Here is a 21,011-nt window from a genome sequence, read left to right as displayed (position 1 = left end):
GAAATGTATCTTTTGGCATGCTTTTCTAAATGACACTTGCCCTCAATGTAAGGTGACATTTGAACATAATATTCAAATTGAGGGGCTAATGGCCACAGGAGCAGATGTCTCTATTATTGCTTCTCACATGTGGCCTGAATGTTGGTCAAAAGCTCGAGTAAAACTCCTTTTGTTGGGCTTGGAACAATGACTAATATTGAACAAAGTACTTCTGATTTACATTGTCTAGGACCTGAAGGACAAGCAGTTCATATCTTTCCTTATGTTGCACTCATAGCCATTACCTTGTGGGGTCAAGATCTATTACAAAAATGGGGAGCTATGCTCACTATCCCCATAATTTCAAAAGCTGCTAAAAGTATAATGTTTAATATGGGCTATGATCCAACCTAGTCCACCCCTTCAAGAGAGCTTGAAATAACTCAAATTGGCCATGATAAAAAGGCCTTGGACTTCCTGCTTTATCAGAAGATTTTTCATAGAGGCCTCTGCCCAGCACTTCACATTTTCCTTGCAGTGGAAAACAGATAAATCGGTTTGGGTGGAGCAGTGGCCTCTTCCTTTGGTAAAATTAGAAGCGCTACATCAATTAATTGATGAACAATTACAAGCTGCACATACAGAACCCAGTACCAGTACATGGAATTCTCCAATATTTGTAATTAAAAAGAAATCAGGCAAATGGAGAATGTTAACAGATTTAAGAAAAATTAATGCAGTCATTCAATGAATGGGTCCTTTACAACCCGGAATTCCTAATCCAACTTTAATACCAAAACATTATCCTATAATTATTATTGACTTAAAAGATTGCTTTTTAAATATTCATTTGCAGCCAAAAGATTCAGAACATTTTTTTTTTTACCATTCCTGCTTTAAACAATGAAAAGCCTATTCGGAGGTTCCACTGGAAGCTATTGCTTCAAGGTATGGTTAACAGCTCAACCTTGTGTCAACTATTTGTAGATCAACATTTAGAAGAACTAGGAAATATTTTCCAGATGCCATGTGTTTACATTATATGGATGATATATTGTTGGCTCATCCATGCCCTAATAAATTACAAGAACTATACCAATTAGCATGTTCCAAATTTAAAGAATATGGTCTTCAATTAGCAGAAGATAAAGTTCAAACTCAGGAACCTTGGGATTATTTGCATTACTGCTCAAAATATTGTTCCTCAAAAAGTAGAGATTAGAAGAGACTCTCTTCCAACTCCAAACGACTTTCAAAAATTATTAGGACATATTAATTGGGTACAGCCAACTTTAGGAATCCCCACTTATTCTCTTATTAAATTATTTTCCATTTTGGAAGGGGATCCTGATCTTTGCAACCCTAGACAACTTACTCCTTAGGCTGAAAAATAATTACAGTGGGTTAAGGAATATATTCAGCATGCTCAATTAAACCAAATCTCTCAAATTAATAATTTTTATATCTATGTCTTTCCATCAATGCACTCTCATACAAGAATGATTGTGCAAGAAACAGCCTTTGTTGAATGGTGCTTTTTACCTAATAAAGCATCCAAAAGGATGGAAACCTACATACAAAAAATGGCCTTTATAATATTAAAAGGAAGACAGCACTTAAGACATTTAATAGGAAGAGATCCTGAAAAAATTGTTGTTCCTCTAACTAATAATCAAATTTCTGATTTACTGACGTTGAATACTGAATGGCTATTTGCATTATCAGATTATATTGCAATAATAGACAATTGTTTTCCTCCAGGTAAAAGAACTCAGTTTATGAAAAATACTTCTTGGATTTTACCTAAAATAGTAAAATTAGAAGCCATCCCACATGCAGAAATGTTTTACATGGATGCAAATAAAATGGGAATATCTGGATATTTAGGTCCTCAGACTCATAAAATACAACAATCCCCTTATTCATCTATACAAAAAGCAGAGCTATTTGCTATTATATTACTTCTAACAGATTTTCCTGATTGTCCCCTTAACATTTCTGATTCAGAATTCTACTCATATTGAAACTGTTTCAATACTCTATTGAAATTGTACTTTGCCATTTAATTCACAAGAACTTACTTTATTGTTTTCATGCCTTTAGCAGTTAATTAGAAATATATCTTATCCTATACATATTGCTCATGTTAGACCTCACTCCAATTTACCAGGACCCATTTCATTGGGCAATCACAACTATTGATTATTTAGTAGGTTCAGTTTTATCTACTCAAGATGAACATACATTACATCATACTAATGCTCAAGCTTTAAAAAGAAGACATGACATTTCTTGGCATACTGCAAGAGCTATAATATGCTCTTGCCCTACTTTTCAGCCTTTAATGGCTCCACATTTACCTATGGGAGTCAATCCTAGAGGATTATTATCTAATCAATTATGGCAGATGGATGTTACTGAATTTCAAGAATTTGGAAAATTAACATATATCCATCATTCTGTAGGTACTTATTCTCATTTAACTTGGCCTTCAGCAATGACATTGGAGAAGGCTGATGCTGTACTTTCTCATTTATTAGAAGCCTTTTAAGTCCTGGGTAAACCTTTGACTATAAAAACAGATAATGGTTCTGCTTATATTTCTAGCAAATGTCATGGTTTTTAAAAATTACATAATATAAGGCATATTACTGGAATTCCTGGTAATAGTACAGGACAGGCCATTATTGAAAGACAAAATCAAACTTTAAAAGAAATACTGTTAAAATGAAAAAAGGGGGGAGAAAAGTATAATATAACCCGAGAAATAGATTATCGTCAGCTCTTTTTACTTTAAATTTTTTGAATATGAATGATGAAAAAATGAGACTCCAGCTCATAAGCATTTAATCAAAATTGCTTGTCCTCCACTAAATCAACCCATTTATTGTAAGGATTTTCTGACCAACTCATGTACTCTGACAGAAAAACAAATGAGCACAGTTCAAAAGTCCTCCCTTTATATCCCACGTGAGAGACCCTGTAAAAACTGGACCTACTTCCCCTACTAGGGTGCCACGGTGCTCCCCTGCCAGGCATAAAACTGTATAAAACTGCATATGTTCTCTACCTGCAATTCTGAGCTCCCAGCACTCCCCTCCACTCTCACTCTGACGTCTGGAAGCCTGTCACCAGGAGTCCAGATTCTTGGGTATTATCTCGAGAGGTGTGGACAGGGCATGGACTGCTGCTGGCCAGTGCTGATTCTGTGGCATGGGAGTAAGGAGAGGTTGGTTGACTGAGAAGGAACCACACAGGAGTGGTTGTGCCCCGAGGTGCAGTGCAGCAGCCATTTTTGCCAACAACAGGGCTCGCCCCTGGATAACCTGGAGTCATGCCCCCTGTCTCTCTGTGAAACCAGAGGAGGCTGGGCATATTCTCCGGTAGCAGCCACTGCCAGAAAATATCTGGGATGGAAACGCAGGTTCTGTGAGTAAAGTGTTTGCCTGAGGAGGTACCAACCTGGGTGGAGCACAGGAACTAGAAAACACACGTGCAGAGCCGGCAGATTTCCAGGGCAGGGCTGACCCAGACAACTACTTTACTGAGCCTAAGACACACCTGATCCCCAGGGGATCATTAGCCCAGAAAAAGGCGGGCAGGAGGATAGAACTGACAGCTAATTGCGCTGCGAATACAATCTACTGGGCAGCAACACAGACAGGGCCTGAGGTGTAGGTTCTGTGAACTCAAAGCAGCTTTTCTTCTGCAGGGGAATTTAGCAGGGACAGAAACAAATTCTGCAAAGTTTTTCTGTTCTGTCAGTAACATCAGTCAGGGGTGGGGCTAGAACTGAGTGAACAGCCCCAGCCTCCATCAAGCACCCAAGGTTGTCAGGCCTCACCTCCCCCTGCCACATAGTGGCAGAAAGCAGCAGCCTGGCTGCAGAGACATAGATCTCCCTGTAATTCAGGCAGGTGCAAACCCCTGGAGTATCTGCTCATTGGAGGCAACTGGGTCATAGCCCTGCAGTTATCAGTGACTGAAAGTGACAAAGGTGAAAGGTGGGAAAGGAGGCATCAACCTTCCCAGACTAATCTATTTGCTGGGTGGGTCCTCCTGACCTCACAGAGCACCAGACCAAGGCATATTTGAGTTGAGTTGTCAGCAGACACCTGCCATCTAATTGCCAGAGACCTTTTAAACTCTCCCATGTGAGATAGGTGCTGACTGAGACAATTTATTTGGACCTCTTGAACTGGGCCAATCACCCGAGGAGTATCCAAGTCTTACCCTGGGTGTGTGATTGTAGGAAGGTTTGACTTTCCTTTTCCAATTGTTGCCTGTGGGGGGGGGGTGAATTAATTACTAGTATTTCTTCACAGCTGAGACTTCAACCCAGAGTAACTGATTCACTAGTGTCAGACAGAGACCAACTAAAAACCAGATATAGCCACTTATTTCCACCACACCAAGCAGGACCCCAATTTCTCAGGCTGTAGCACTGTACGGATGCTTAGCAAAGCTCCAGGGAAAAAGATACAGTCCCAGCTTTTGGGCAAAGGGCTGGTTAATCACTACTACTGGAGCCCTAAACCCAACTTTTCTCTATCCACTCAGCTAGTCAAACGGTATAAAATAATCATAGGGTGAAATCAGTGGAAAAACTCTGGTAACACGAATAACCAGAGTAGATCAACCCCCCGAGAGAAAGATATGGCAGACATAACTGAACATGCCATTCATAAACAGATGGCCGAGATGTCAGAAATTGAATTCAGAGTTTGGATTGCAAACAAGATTAATAGACTGGAGGAAAAATGGGAATTGGAAATTCGAGGAGAAATTCAAACGTTGTCTCAAGAATTCAATGAATTTAAAGACAAAATCATGAAACATTTTGATACTTTGAAGCAAGAATTTTCAGCCCTTAAAGATCTGAAAAATACAGTAGAATCCCTCAATAACAGACTGGAGCAAGCAGAAGACAGGATTTCTGACATTGAAGAAAAAGCTGTTGAACACTCCCAGACTCTCAATGAGGAAGAGAAATGGAGAGCAAATATGGATCATTCTCTCAGAGAGCTCTGGGATAATTCAAAGAAGGCTAATATCCGCCTCATTGGAATCCCTGAAAGCGATGAGTGGCTTCACAAGGCACAGAGGCTGTTCTCCATGAAATTATGAAAGACAATTTCCAGACATGCCAAGAGATTCTGAAATTCAGATAGCAGACAGTTTCAGAAACCCAGCACGACTCTACCCGAATAAGACACCCCCAAGGACATCATAATTAACTTCACTAAAGTTAATATGAAGGAGAAAATTCTGAAAGCAGCCAGACGTAAGAAAACAATTACCTACAAAGAGAAGAATATTAGAATGACTGCAGATCTCTCTGCTGAAACCTTTCAAGCCAGAAGAGGGTAGTTATAGACTTTTAATCTCCTAAAACAAAATAACTTTCAACCCAGGATCCTGTATCCAGCTAAACTGAGTTTCATTTATGATGGAGAAATTTAATACTTTACTGACATTCACATATTTAAGAAATTTGCCATAACTAAACCAGCTCTTCAGGATATTCTCGGACCTATCCTCCATAATGACCAGCACAATCCTCTACCACAAGGTAAACTCACTCAGAAACTTTTGATCAAACTCCAACTTCCACAGTGGTGAAAGAATTAAAAATGTCCACTGGACTTTCGAAAAACTCGATACCCAAAATTTTATCAGGCTTCTCAATAGTCCCCATAAATTTGAATGGCTTAAACTGTCCTCTAATGAGGCACAGGTTGTCTGACTGGATATAAAAACTCAGGCCAGATATCTGCTGCATACAAGAATCTCATCTTACCTTAAAAGATAAATATAGACTCAGGGTTAAAGGATGGTTGTCCATATTTCAGGCAAATGGAAATCAGAAAAAGGCAGGGGTTGCAATTCTATTTACAGATGTAATAGGCTTTGAACCAACAAAAGTAAGGAAGTATAAGAATGGTCACTTCATATTTCTTTAATATAATACTCAATATGATGAGATTTCAATTATTAATATTTATGTATCCAACCAAAATGCACCTCTATTTATAAGAGAAACTCTAACAGACATAAGCAACTTGATTTCCCCCAGCTCCATAATAGTCAGAGATTTTTACACTCCTTTGGCAGTGTTGGATCCATCCTCCAATAAGAAGCTGAGCAAAGAAATTTTAGATTTAAACGTAACCATCCAACATTTGGATTTAACCGACATCTACAGAACATTTCATCCCAACAAAACTGAATACACATACTTCTCATCAGCCCATGGAACATATTCCAAAATCGGTCACATCTTAGGTCACAAGTCTAACCTCAGTAAATTTAAAGGAATAGAAATTATTCCTTGCATCTTCTCGGACCACCATGGAATAAAAGTTGAACTCAGTAACAACAGGAATCTGCATACTCATAAAAAAAATATGGAAGTTAAATAACCTTATGCTGAATGATAGCTGGGTCATAGATGAGACTAAGAATGAAATTGCAAATTTTTGGAACAAAACAACAATGAAAATATGAATTATCAGAAACTCTGGGATACCACAAAGACAGTCCTAAGAGGGAAATTTATAGTACTGCAAGCCTTCCTCAAGATAATGGAAAGAGAGGAAGTTAACAACCTAATGGGACATCTCAAACAACTGGAAAAGGAAGAACATTTCAACCCCAAAGCCAGTAGAAGAAAAGAAATAACCAAAATGAGAGCAGAATTAAATGAAATTGAAAACAAGGCTCAGCACCTGTGGCTCAAGTGGCTAAGGTGCCAGCCCACACACCAGAGCTGGCGGGTTCGAATCCAGCCCAGGCCTGCCAAACAACAATGATGGCTGCAACCAAAAAATAGCCAGGTGTTGTGGCGGGAGCCTGTTGTTCCAGCTACTTGGGAGGTGGAGGCAGGAGAATTGCTTGAGCCCAAGGAGATGGAGGTTGCTGTGAGCTGTGATACCATGGCACTCTACGCAGGGTGAAAACTTGAGGCTCTGTCTCAAAAAAAAAAAAAAAGAAAAAAGAAATTGAAAACAAAAGGATTATACAACAGCTCAATAAATTAAAAAGTTGGTTTTTTGAAACGATCAGTAAATAGATATCCTTTGGCTAACCTAACCATAAAAAAAAAAGAGTAAAGTCCTTAATTTCATCAATCAGAAATGACAAAGAAGAAATAACAACAGACTCCTCAGAAATTCAAAAAAATTTAATGAATATTACACGAAACTTTATTCTCAGAAATATGAAAATCTGAAGGAAATTGACCAATACTTGGAAGCATGTCACCTTCCAAGACTTAGCCAGAATCAAGTAGAAATGTTGAACAGTCCTATATTAAGTTCTGAAATAGCACCAACCATACAAAATCTTCCTAAGAAGAAAACCCCGGGACCAGATGGCTTCATGTCAGAATTCTACCAAATCTTTAAAGAGGAACTAGTACCTATATTACATAACCTGTTCCAAAATATAGAAAAAGAAGGAATCCTACCCAATACATTCTATGCAGCAAACATCACCCAGATCGCCAACCAGAAAAAACACAACAAAAAAAGAAAATTATAGACCAATATCACTACTGAATAGAGATGCAAAAATATTCAACAAGATCCTAACAAACAGAATCCAGCAACACATCAAACAAAGTACACATCATGACCAAGTCAGTCTTATCCCAGGGTCTCATGGCTGGTTCAATATACGTAAATATATAAATATAATTTAGCACATAAACAAATTAAAGACAAAGACCATATGATTCTCTCAATTGATGCAGAAAAAAGCTTTTGATAATATCCAGCATGACTTCATGATCTGAACACTTAAGAAAATGGGTATAGAAGGGACATTTCTTAAACAGATAGAGGCCATCTACAGCAAACCCACAGCCAATATCCTATTCAATGGAGTTAAATTGAAATCATTTCCACTCAGATCAGGAACCAGACAAGGTTGCCAATTGTCTCCATTGCTCTCTAACATTGTAATGGAAGTTCTAGCCATTGCATTTAGGGAAAAAAAGGCGATCAAGTTTATCCACATAGGATCAGAAGAGATCAAACTTTCACTCTTCACAGATGACATGATTGTATATCTGGAAAACACTAGGGATTCTACTACAAAACTCTTAGAAGTGATCAAGGAATACAGCAGCGTCTCATGTTACAAAATCAACATCCATAAATCAGTAGCCTTTATATACACCAACAATAGTCAAGCTGAAAAAACAGTCAAGGACTCTATTCCGCTCACAGTAGTGCCAAAAAAGATGAAATATTTGGGAGTTTATTGAATAAAAGACATGAAAGATCTCTATAAAGACAACTGTGAAACTCTAAGAAAAGAAATAGCTGAAGATGTTAACAAATGGAAAAACATACCATGCTCCTGGCTGGGAAGAATCAACATTGTTAACATGTCCATACTACCCAAAGCAATATACAATTTTAATGCAATCCGTAATAAAGCTCCACTGCCATACTTTAAAGAGCTTGAAAAAATAATACTTCATTTTATATGGAATCAGAAAAAAGCTCGAATAGCCAAGACATTACTCAGAAATAAAAACAAAGCAGGAGGAATTACGCTACCAGACCTCAGACTACACTATAAATTGATAGTGATCAAAACAACATGGTGCTGGCACAAACAGAGAGGTAGATGTATGGAACAGAATAGAGAACCAAGAGATGAACCCAGCTACTTACCGTTACTTGATCTTTGACAAGCCAATTAAAAACATTCAGTGGGGAAAAGATTCCCTACTTAACAAATGGTGCCGGGTGAACTGGCTAGCAACCTGTAGAACACTGAATCTTTCACCATTAATTAAGATAGACTCTCACTGGATTAAAGATTTAAACTTAAGACATGAAACTATATAAATACTAGAAGAGAGTGCAGGGAAAACTCTTGAAGAAATCAGTCTGGGAGAGTATTTTATGAGGAGGACCCCCCGGGCAATTGAAACAGCTTCAAAAATACACTACTGGGACCTGATCAAACTAAAAAGCTTCTGCACAGCCAAGAACACAGTAAGTAAAGCAAGGAGACAGCCCTCAGAATGGGAGAAGATATTTGCAGGTTATGTCTCTGACAAAGGTTTAATAACCAGAATCCACAGAGAACTCAAACATGTTAGCAAGAAAAGAACAAGTGATCCCATCTCAGGCTGGGCAAGGGACTTGAAGAGAAACTTCTCTGAAGAAGACAGGTGCACGGCCTACAGACATATGAAAAAATGCTCATCATCCTTAATCATCAGAGAAATGTAAATCAAAACTACTTTGAGATATCATCTAACTCCAGTAAGATTAGCCCATATCACAAAATCCCAAGACCAAAGATGTTAGCGTGGATGTGAAGAAAAGGGAACACTTCTACACTGCTGGTGGGAACGCAAACTAATACATTCCTTATTTAAAAGATAAATAAACACTTAGCAATCTAAAAATAGACCTGCCATTCAATCCTATAATTTCTCTACTAGGTATATACCCAGAAGACCAAAAATCACATTATAACAAAGATATTTGTACCAGAATGTTTATTGCAGCCCAATTCATAATTGCTAAGTCATGGAAAGAGCCCAAGTGCCCATCAATTCACGAATGGGTCAATAAATTATGGTATATGTACACCATGGAATATTATGCAGCCTTGAAGAAAGATGGAGACTTTACCACTTTCATGTTCACATGGATGGAGCTGGAACATATTCTTCTTAGTAAAGTATCTCAAGAGTGGAAGAAAAAATATCCAATGTACTCAGCCCTTCTATGAAACTAATTTATGGCTTTCATATGAGAGGTATAATCCAGTTATAACCTAAGAATATAGGGAAGGAGGAGGGGGAGAGGAGGGGAGGGGAGTGGATGGGCGGAGGGAGGGTGATTGATGGGATCACACTTATGGTGCATCTTATAAGGGTGCATGTGAAACTTGCAAAATGTAGAATATAAATGTCTTAACACAATAACTAAGAAAATGCCAGGAAGGCTATGTTAACCAGTGTGATGAAAATATGTCAAATGGTGTATAAAACCAGTGTATGGTGCCCCATGATCTCATTAATGTACACAGCTATGATTCAATAATAAAAAAATTAAAAAATAAAAATAAAAAATAAATTTAAAAAAATCTGATTGTTAAACAATAAGTAAAAATTACCAGTTTTAAAAACTTTGTACTTATATCTACGTAAAAATAGGGGAAAAATACATAGCAGAATAACTCAGCCATGAAAATTATGTTCATAGAAAAAATGATACAAAGGAACAACTTATGTTAAATGAAAAATGGTAAATATAATATTGTATATTTAGTGATTGAAGAAAGTGTGATTTTATCTTTGTGGAATGTGAAGAGAAGAAACTAAAACAGTGTATGTGAGAAAATTGGCAGTAGTTTTCTCTGAATACTGGAATTATGAGCTCAGTTGGTGAGAGATTTTCTTTCTTTATATTCTGCAGTACTCTCCAAATGTGCATGTAATTTAATTTATGGTAATGTGAATACTTTGTAAATGCCCATAACACTTCAGAGTGATGCTTCGGGATAAATAAGCTACTAAAAATTTTAAGAATTTACATAACTCTAATATACTAGAGAGAAGAGACAAAATAGTGCTGCAAAGTAGTAAAATGAGAAACACTTGTTCTGTGTCCTCCGAAAGTCAGGATGGTGGTCATCAGGTAATAGACATATAGAAGCAGATTTCAAGTCAGTGTAAATGAAAGATTTCTAACGATTAACCTTCTCCCACAATGGAATAGATTCCCTCAAGTTGTTGAGTATTGAAAGTGGTCAAGTAGGGGCTAGGGGGGCTTCTTGCCCTGGGGGCAGGGAGGTTATGTGTGTGGGTGAATGAGGGGACAGTGGGACAGATAACTGTAGCATCATTTGCATGACTAACATCCTATTTATCATTCACTCATTCATACAGCTTCCAAGATGGCCCCAGTGATCCTTGTCTCTGGGTATTCATGCCCTTGTGTTAGTCCCTCCACACTCAGCAAAACTCACCAGTTGTATGAGCAATTCACCTTGCAGTCACACTTCCCATCCCAGACAAACCTTCAGATGACTGCATCCCTTGCTGACCTCTTTCTGTAGATTCATGACAGACTCCAGCAGAGTGACCCAGTTAAGCCATAGCTGAATTTCTGACCCAAAAAGACTGAGAGTAAGCCACTAAATTTGGGGTAATTATTTTATTTTATTATTATTATTTTTTTATTGTTGGGGATTCATTGAGGGTACAATAAGCCAGGTTACACTGATTGCATTTGTTAGGTAAAGTCCCTCTTTGGGGGTAATTTCTTAAGTAGCATTAGATAACAATACATTTTTACTTGATTTCTTCCACAACAGAGTTGAGGTAATATTCCATGATTCAGTCATTTCAACTAAGCTACTGACAAGTTTTTCTTCATTAGACAAAATCCCTGGCTGTTATAAATGTATACCCATAGCCTCTCCACTTACATAGTACAGTTTAACCCACCACAGTTTGATATCTTAGCATGTTTCAATAAGAACATATCCTCTTTGCTGTGATACATGTTTTTTTTTTTTTTTTGATAGAAAAGAAAAGTGTGCTTTTCATTATTTGGTTAGCTTTGTTGTCTGTGGCTAGCTACAGCCATACCGATGGGGGAAAAAATGCAAAAAAAAAAAAAAGATAATGTTCAGCATCTCAGCACCTAAAAAGGAAAATTTATCTGGATAAATAAACCAAAGGCAAAGAGAAAGGACTCTGTAAATTACTCTTATACATAGATTATTAAATCATCTCCTTGGTATTAAGATGTATTTTTTAATATTTGAAAGTTATGAGATATTCTGGATAAGCCTGGTTATCAGAGAATACCACAAACATCTGTGGATATTGTGTATCATCTGTGACAGAGTCAAAGAGATCTGTGGGATTGAAAGAATTCTTTGGGGGAGGGGTAACTAATCCCACATTGCCACGTGTGTAATCTCCGGTCAGCACTCGCACAAGGTACATATGCTTTCTCCCGCTGCTGTCTGGAGTAGAGTACATGTCTTGAGCAGAGTAACTGGCATCAACAGCAAAATAGGTTCCCTTTCCATAGGCTGTACCTGTAAAGGGAAAGATAAAAGTCTTCCTAAGGTTATAAAATTAAACAATATGTAGAATCACACCCAACCCAAGAAAATCTTGTATAAATTCAGTTCCTGTCTACCAAAGCCACTTTTCATCATTTCTACAATTCACCTCCTCTCCCCTCAGAAGGTTGTCAGTGTGCCTCAGGGTGAAGCACAGTGAGCCCTGTCCTGAAGTGACAATGTGGCTGCCAACTATGGTCCTACACTGCTTGGGTGTGAATAATTGATACTAGAACTACCATCCACCTCGTTCAGATCAGCCAGACATCTCTCTTCCTTACCTCTCTTCCCAGCCAGGCTCCGATTAAAGCCGTGTTGATTGATAAGGGGCACCGAGGCTGCATCTGTCCCGTGGAAGAGGAGCTTCTCGTTATTCGTATGGCCATTCTTGTAGTCCATGTGCTTTTTCTTCAGCTGGTAGCTGTCCCAGAGAAATTTATTCTGTATTTTCTCAATCTGCAGATGACAAAACCCAAAACATATTGGACCTAACCTTAGATCTCATTATATTGTAATTGTGGATTTAAAGTAAGCAGGATGAGGGAGAAGGAGGAGGAGGAGGTGAGGGAAAAGGAGAAGAAAATGCAAATGAACAGCGAATTCAGAGACAGGTGCTTTTTGCTAAAAGTATCTATTCCTATCTATACTTTGTCATAGTACCTATTAGAATCTATTTTACATAACAGGATTTACAGTTTATATCAAAATGTTTACCTCTATGTACTCCCTGGAATTTCTAGAGATTCACTGACATTCAAATTCCTACTCAAAACTTTGGAAACATTCCATAGCCCAGCGGTTCTCCACCTGTGGGTCATGACCCACAGGAACTGTATGAAACGATGGCGGCATTCGGAAGGTTGAGAACCACTGCCATAGCCATTTCCTTAATTCCTTTTCCTCTTTAGACCTGTTCCATGTGGGTTTTCTGTGTAACAACTCTTTCTGTTATTGTTCCAATTACAGTCACAGGTCACCTCATAATCGGCAAATCTGATAACTGTTTCTTTTTAGACCTTACACTAGCAATTCCAACCATGAAAAATCCCCTCTTTGAAACTCTGTCCTTCTTTAACTTCTTTTCAAAATGTTACCCTCTACTTGTTTTCCCTCCTTCTAGGAAATGAAGTGAATTAAAACCCATTAAATCATCACCTACTGAACACCTACTATGAATCCAATGCTGTCTCTGCCCTCGTGAGAAGTTTAATAGAGAAGAAAGACAAGAAGACAAATCACCACCCCTAAGTGAGGTAAGGGACAGGTTAGGAGAACACACGCAGAGCCAGGAAAGCATAAGAAAGGGCTCTAGATTATCTATGTCTGGGGGAAGGAGAGGAGGAAATCTGAAAGGATGATGCTCTGGAAACGGAGGAAGAGGAGAGTTTCTACAAGAGTGGAGAGGGTACCTGGGACAGAGATTGAGAAGAAGCCAAGTATTAAGAGCAGGAGGAAATTGTTTTTCTGAGAGTGAGGACTGCTTCAGGGAGAGTAGTGAATGTTTGGAATGGGGAATTGGAGAGGCAACTGACTGGAGAAGCAACGAAGGATTCCAGGCAGCCTGGGGAGTCCAGCTGAGATTGGGGACCATGACTTAGTACTGATTTTATCTAGGAACAGCAAGAGAGAAGGTAGGTTATGGGATCAATCCAAAGTTGGAGATTTTCAAAATGAGTACGCTAGAAGGCTTAGAGCTAAGGAAATTGCACATTTTGGGTAAACACAACAAAGTAAGGTTCTTGCTCTTCTTGTAAAGCCATCCATCAATACCTGTAGAGGATTGGTGTCAGGACCCCTGAAGATACCAATAAGCTAGAATTCCCAAGTCTTTGTATAAAATGGGAGTATGGTATTTGCATCTAACCTATGCAATCCTCCTGTACACTTTAAATCACTTCTAGAGTGATTTCAATTATTAATAATACCTAACACAATGCCAGTGCTGTGTAAATAGTTTTTATACTGGATTATTCAGGATGTCTGTCTTGTGGTTCTCTTTTCTCAGGAATTAATTCCATTCATTCAACTGAGTTTATTCAATACATGTTGTGTCCTACTATGTGCTGGGCATTGTGCTAGGTTACGGGAATGCTGAGATGAATAAGGCATACTCCTACCTAAGAGGCTTGCTGTCTAATTGAAAGGTTATCAAGGTACAATTTTATAAGTGCTATAGAGTAAGTAGTACACAGTTCCACGGAAGAAGGAACTAGATTTTAAATGTCTAGGATGCAACACCCCAGTTTGACACACATAGTATGCCAATGCCCTGTTGATGAATCCCTACACTTTAGCGACTAATGATTTTATGCAGCATAATGGACACTGTGGTAATCTCCTACACATCCATCCCACCCCATCAACAACTTCCGGTTTGAGTGGAATTGGCCTCACTAATAGTTCTAGGGTGGATCCTAATTAGCTTAAACCAATCAGGATCTCAATAAGGATCACACAGTGAGGGATCTGATGGCCCAGGCCCTCGCCAACCACCACATGGTATTAATGAGACAGAGATAGTTGGAGTGGTCATTTAAAAACAACAACAAAAAACAAAACAAAACAAAAAAAAACCTTAGGTAAGTAAGGCACACAGGAAATGAAAAAAAAAAAAAGCAAAAACTTTAGGACTCTTGTCTAACAATCGTGGGACAAGACACAGTTGTCTTCTAGGGGATGTAAATGTGGAAGCAGAGAACCCTGATTGCAACCAGCAGCCATCCTACAACCACAGGGAGAGTCCAACCTTACTATGAAGCTCACACTGTGGACACCAGGATCCTGGACATCATCTGGCCACTGAATCAAACTGCTCCACAGATCACCCTAATTCCAGACTGTCCATTAATCTCCAGAACAATTCTCCTCGTTTAATCAGTTTGAGTGGCTCTGTTTGAGCTTGCAACTGAAAGTATTCTAACACACACATGTGACCTCATTCCTTCATAGCTGCCAATCAATGAATCATGAGATTTGAAGTCTATGGAGCTAGGTCTCATTCCAATTAAAATAAACATGTAAGGTACAAAGGACGAAAGGGGATTAGTGAAAAAAGATGGCTTTCATGTTAGTTTCAACATTTTCAAACAGTAAATGTTTCACACAATATTACCTTCTCTATTGTGTAGGAAGAGCAAGTCTCAGTGAACTTGTCCTCCACAGTGTTATATTCTGATTGTCCAGGCTGCAGTGGAACCACAGAACACAGCTGATGATTCATGTCAGTCCAGTGTTCAGGAATATTATCTAGAAAGTCAGTATTTGGTGAAAACATGACATCATCATGATGTGCTCTTGGTAAGACACATTTCATAGTTGCTTTTTAAATTAACCTCCATGGAGTGAACACAGATGAAGTGAAGACTCTGATGCCAATATGTCACATAATGTACTATTTAATAGTCCCGCTAAAATATTTACATAAACATTGTAGTTTAAAATTTTCATTTTCCCGGAAGGTTCTATGGAATTAATTCCATTAAGAAGCTGATATATAACCACAAATGTCAATTTACTGATGCTTTTTTCAGTTTTATTTTATGTGGTTGTTTATTGTTTTTCTTTAGAAAAATGATCACCCTGCTAAAGTTATTCAAAGCACATTGTTCTGTATGTTCTTTTACGCTAAGTAGAGAAAGCACCATATGTAGAGAAAACAGCAGATGTGCTAAGAGAATCCTTTCATGTAAGGTGACATTGCTCAAAGTTGTCCTTTTCTGATGGCTTTTCTAATGGCTTCCAGGAACTTCGAAAATACTACGGCTAGTATCACTTGCTAAGAGAGCATGACTAGTATAAATATGGACAGACTGCATTAGAGAAGAACATGCCACAGGTAAAACCCACAGGATTTCGGGTGGCTCCTGCGGCTCAAAGGGGTAGGGCGCCGGCCCCATATGCCTGAGGTGGCAGGTTCAAACCTGGCCCCAGCCAAAAACTGCCAAAAATAAATAAATAAATAAACCCCACAGGATTTCTTCACTAAAAACAAAGCCACAATTTACTCACTGGTAGTGAAAGACATGTCAGGCCTCAGAAAGGGATTTAGGAGACATTCTTCATCATCCAGGGTTAACTCTGGTGACATAGGGGAGCCAGGAGCTCTAATCGGTAAACTCCTTTCCAATTCCATTTTAAGAGTTTTCTGAAGAAGTTTCCCATTAATAGGGTGGGACCTTCATACAAATTATGTTCCTTCCCTCCCCCACTGCCCACCTCCTTCAGGAGCTTTTGGAGAATCATCTCTAGTTCTAGGCCTCAGGGTCCTTTTGGACTTGCTACTTTCTTTCCCCTGAATACACAGACAAGACTAGGAAGTAAGTGGAGATTTCCTCTGGGGTCTCTGTTCTTTTCATGCCATGAGGTGGGACAGAGAATGCTGTCAGGGCCTAGAATCAGAAGACCGGATCAGCCTCAGCCTGTGACCAGCCATGTGACTTGGAACTAGGGATGCTATTTGAGAGCTTTTTCATTTTCTCATCTGTGAAATGGAAATTATAAAATCTTCTCTCCTTGCCTTTGTAACCTCACAGAATTGTTACAACAGGAAAATACAATAAGGAGTCTAAAGCACTTTAGGGAATGCCAAGTCCTTTATAAACATACAGTTATTCTTCTTCTCTTTTTTTTTTTTTTAAGGACAGAATCTCACTTTATCACCCTGGGTAGAGTGCTGTGGCATCACAACTCACAGCAACCACCAACTCCTAGGCTTAGGTGATTCTCTTGCCTCAGCCTCCCAAGTAGCTGGGACTACAGACGCCTGCCAGAAAACCTGGCTATTTTTTGTTACAGTTTGGCCGGGGCTGGGTTCGAACCCTCCAACCTCAGTATATGGGGCCGGCGCCCTACCCACTGAGCCGCAGGCACCGCCCACAGTTGTTATTCTTAAAAACTTAAAAAATAAGTTTGATTTTTTTTTTTTTACATTCCAGAAGTATATGTATTTTCAAAGGAAGTAAAGAATAAAGCCAAGTGTATTTTATTGAGAGGAAAGACATTTAAATTTCACCTTTATCTGCCCATGTACAAAAGGTCACCCTAACTAGACAATTTAGAGAAAAGGAAACTAATTTCCAAGAAAGCTGAAGACTCACTCGTCCACATTACATGGAGGGTCATTATCAAAGTAAGGAAGAGAATTTTGTCCTATTCAGCATGTGTTCTGCAAGCCTACTGCTTCAAGGACAATCACATGGCAGCTGCCTTTTCTCAAGTGTTTGCCACGTGCCCGGCACGTCCTTGAGCCCTTTCCACGGACCTTTTTTAAAAGATAAATTCTACTTTCACATTCCCAGTGTTCAGGATAAATGCCTTCCCTCACCTCTCTGGACCCACGCTGCCTGTCTCCCCTCCATCTGTGGAGATGGGATTAAACACTGAGAATCATGCTGGACGTGGTAGATCATACTGCTAAACTGAACACTTGGGAAGTCTGAGGTTGGGCGGATTGCTTGAGGACAGGAGGTTAAGACCAGGCTGAGTGACATTGAGAGATATTAAATCTACAAAAAATAAAAAAAATTAGTTAGGCCTGGCTGTGTGCTCCTGTTGTCTCACCTACTAAGGAGGCTGAGGGAGGAGGACAGTTTGAGCCCAGAGTCACAAGCTGTAGTGAGCTCTGATGATGCCACAGCACTCCAGCCTGGGTGACACAACAGGACCCTGTCTCTAAAAAACAAGAAACCAAAAATCCCAGCTCTTCCCTTAGTTTTCCTGATACTCTCCATGGAAAAGTCAATTCACACTTAAGGGCTTCAACTCCCACCTATGCACATGACTTCCCAAATCCATATCTCTAGAATCTGATATACAGTCGGTGCTCAATAAATGCTCTCTGCCTCAATAAATAGCTTTAACATACATTTTAAAAGTAATATGTATCATATGCCCAAATAAAGGTCAAAGTTAACCTCTTTAAGCTAAAGAGGGCCATCTGGTAAATTCTTAGAAAATTTAAATTTATCTGGGTCAACTAACTTCCTTTTATCTGATATTTTACCTGTATTATTTCTTTTTTCTAACAACAAAGATTGTATCATGTGGTTGTTGTTGGGTTTCCCTCAAGTGCTAGAAGCTCAGACTAGACTTTCTTTCACTGTTTTAATAACCCAGGTGTCTCATATGGTCCATTGTATGCTCATTAGTCATTTTCTGTTTGCTTCTCTCTTAAACTTCACTGTTTTCTTTTTTAAATTTCATAGTTTCCTTTAAAATGTTGATGAAAGCAGGGAATACATGAACCCATTTAACTGTGTTTTGTTTTGTTTTTTACTTTAAAAATAATGACTTATTTACTGTTCTTAAATAAAAATTGTCCTCTACAAACACCAAAGGGAATCTATCCCTGGATACTATAATACCTACATATTATTTTTAACTGCCTGACATCCTTTCTCTTCCTTCTGGTGAAAGCATTTTCAATGTCCCTTGGGGAACAACTGTCCCAAGTTGCCTCAGACAGTGATTCCCCTGCAGCTCAAACATGTGTGGAGCATGTGACTCTATCTTGGCTGTGCAGTTCCAGTTCCCTACATTGGTCCGATCAGAAAGAATCTCAGAGCTCTGTTCCCTGGCATTATATTTCAGGAAATGAAAACAGAGGAAACTGAGAAGAGCAGAAGACAATGTCAGTGAAGGGCAGCTGCTGATGGCACATGGCCTCATCACCAGCAAAACGCACAGTGCTTTATGGATGAGTGTCCAAGAGAGTGCAAATGGTAACTGCACAGGAAGCTGAAACTCTAGTTCTTTTAACTGCAGTCTAGAGGCCACGAAATGGGGAAAGCCAAATCAGAGAACCGACTGACACTGATACTTACACATAAAACATAAATACACCTGACCAAGTAGCCACTGGGCGTCTCTCTTGATGTCGTACAGCCAGAAGACCCTGGCCACTCCCTTCTTGCCTCTGCTTCTGTTTCCAGACTAACTTGTTTAGAGCTGGGTGATCAATAAAATATATTGATCAGCTAGTTCATAACTACAGGGGGCACTGAGGGTCAATACCAATGGATAAATAAATAATGGGACTGTCAGCTAGAAATTTCATGGCGTACTTCCCTGCCTGCTGTCTCACTCTTATTCTCTTCCTATCCATTTGCTATTCCTTTTTCCTAGGTGTGATTTTCCCTCTCAGAAAAAACAATTAGTTGACAAGGACTTGCGTTCCTTAATTCTTATACTTTCCCCACGTATCAGAAGAAGTTGTCTATAAAGTCCTAAAACGGATAGAAAATTATAAGACCAGTGAACATTCATATTGAAACATTTTCTAAGTGATAGCAGAAACAACCTTGTGATTTTTAAAAATGAACATCTTACGTGCAGCCTTGAAGAACATGGACTGAAAGACAGGTGACACAGAGATGTTTCTTTTTTCCATGATGTCCCGGAATACAGGTAGCAGCTCATCTTGAAAGATGACAACCCTAACTGTTTTTAATGATGGGTTGGGGTGTTTCCGTGTGTAGTCGACAATGGCATCTATTATGCTATCAGCAACTTCAGTTGGATTCTTCCCCGCCATTCCTGAAAAATAATTTTTTTTTTAAGTGACAGAAAGAATTTGTAGTTGGTGTTAGTAATGTGACAAGATTTGGCAAATGCAGTTCTTGGTGCTGAACATCATCATTGTAACCAATTCATGACCATGATGAATGAAGACAAAAACAAGATGACTCCAAAACCATGTCTGACCAGAGACGAGAACACACACACGATCTAAAACCCAAAAATAGCCAAATATCCGGCTATGCTGACCAGTAATGGCTGCTTCATTACCAGTTATGGGTTTAGCTTCACTTCATTTTTCCCTCCTTCTAGATAAGATACCCAATCAGAGACTTCGTAAAAGTATCTGGATCCAGAGGAAAGACTGCCAGAAAAATCTTCTGCACCCAAATTCATGAATACAGTAAATCCTAATATCCTCTTACTTAGAGGCTGCAACATTCCCCATGGTGTGTGTTCCTGAAGACCATTAGCAGCACAGAGAAAAGAACATGAGATTTGGATGCAGAAGGTCTGGGTTTATATCTTGGGCTCTGCTACTTAATAGCTGTGTGATCTTATGTAAACCATTTGATCCCTCTTATATGAGTTTGCTAGAGCTTCCATACAAAATGCCACAGACTGGCAGCTTAGGCAACAGAAATCCATTCTCAAAATCCTGGAGGCTAGAAATCTGACATTGAGGTGTTGGCAGAGTAGGTCTCTCCCTTTGGCTTGTAGATGGCTTCTCCAGGCTGTCTTCCCTCTGTGCCTGTTGGTGTCCCAATCTCCTCTTCTTATAAGAACACCAGTTGGATTGGATTAGGGCCTACCCTAATGGCCTCACTTTAACTTAATTACCTCTGTAAAGACCCTGTCTCCAAAAACAATCACATTCTGAGCTAGGGTTAGGACTTCCAAATGCACATTTGGGGATAACACGACTTTTCCCATAACACCTCTACACTTCAGTTTGCTCAGCTATAAATTGGAGCAATCATTTAGGGTAATAGATAATAGAAATAAGAATGTCATCACTAAGAATACAGCAATTAATAAAAACAAGAATACAGCAATTAAGAACATAATGTAATTACTATTACAAAGTAATAGTAAAAAAAAAAAAATGTAATGCTTAAAACTATGCAGGCTCTGCACCAGGCTGTCTGCGTTTGAACCCAGCTCTGCGGCTTACTAGCTATGTGACCCTGTGCTTTAGTATCTCAAGTTATTCATCTGCAAGATGAGATACTGTGCCCAGGCTTTGTAGGGCTTAAAATTTATACATTGCAGAAAAAGAATAAATAAAAAACTGTGAATAAAAGTGATTATTTAGAATCAGAAATCACATCAAAGTATATATTTTAAGATGATGAAAGATGTATTTTCAAGGCAAATTTCCTTAGGTGTATCCCCAAAATGTTTGC

At 38.9% G+C, this 21,011-nt stretch overlaps 1 protein-coding gene across 1 annotated transcript in view; it reads right to left on the bottom strand.

Annotated features, from left to right (window-relative positions):
* Positions 1-11,161: 11,161 nt before the first annotated feature.
* PARP15 (poly(ADP-ribose) polymerase family member 15) overlaps positions 11,162-21,011 on the bottom strand; it is a 38,312-nt gene continuing 28,462 nt past the window's right edge. The window contains exons 9-12 of the mRNA XM_053564421.1: positions 19,417-19,623; positions 15,203-15,336; positions 12,372-12,546; positions 11,162-12,063 (exon numbers count right to left, since the gene is read on the bottom strand). Coding sequence (XP_053420396.1) covers positions 11,774-12,063; positions 12,372-12,546; positions 15,203-15,336; positions 19,417-19,623 — 806 coding nt within the window. The 3' untranslated portion in view covers positions 11,162-11,773. The remainder of the gene's footprint in view (positions 12,064-12,371; positions 12,547-15,202; positions 15,337-19,416; positions 19,624-21,011) is intronic.

This window comes from Nycticebus coucang, chromosome 16 (assembly GCF_027406575.1).
Source record: "Nycticebus coucang isolate mNycCou1 chromosome 16, mNycCou1.pri, whole genome shotgun sequence".
NCBI classification, from domain to species: Eukaryota; Metazoa; Chordata; class Mammalia; order Primates; family Lorisidae; genus Nycticebus; species Nycticebus coucang.
This window is presented reverse-complemented; position numbering and strand designations above follow the sequence as displayed.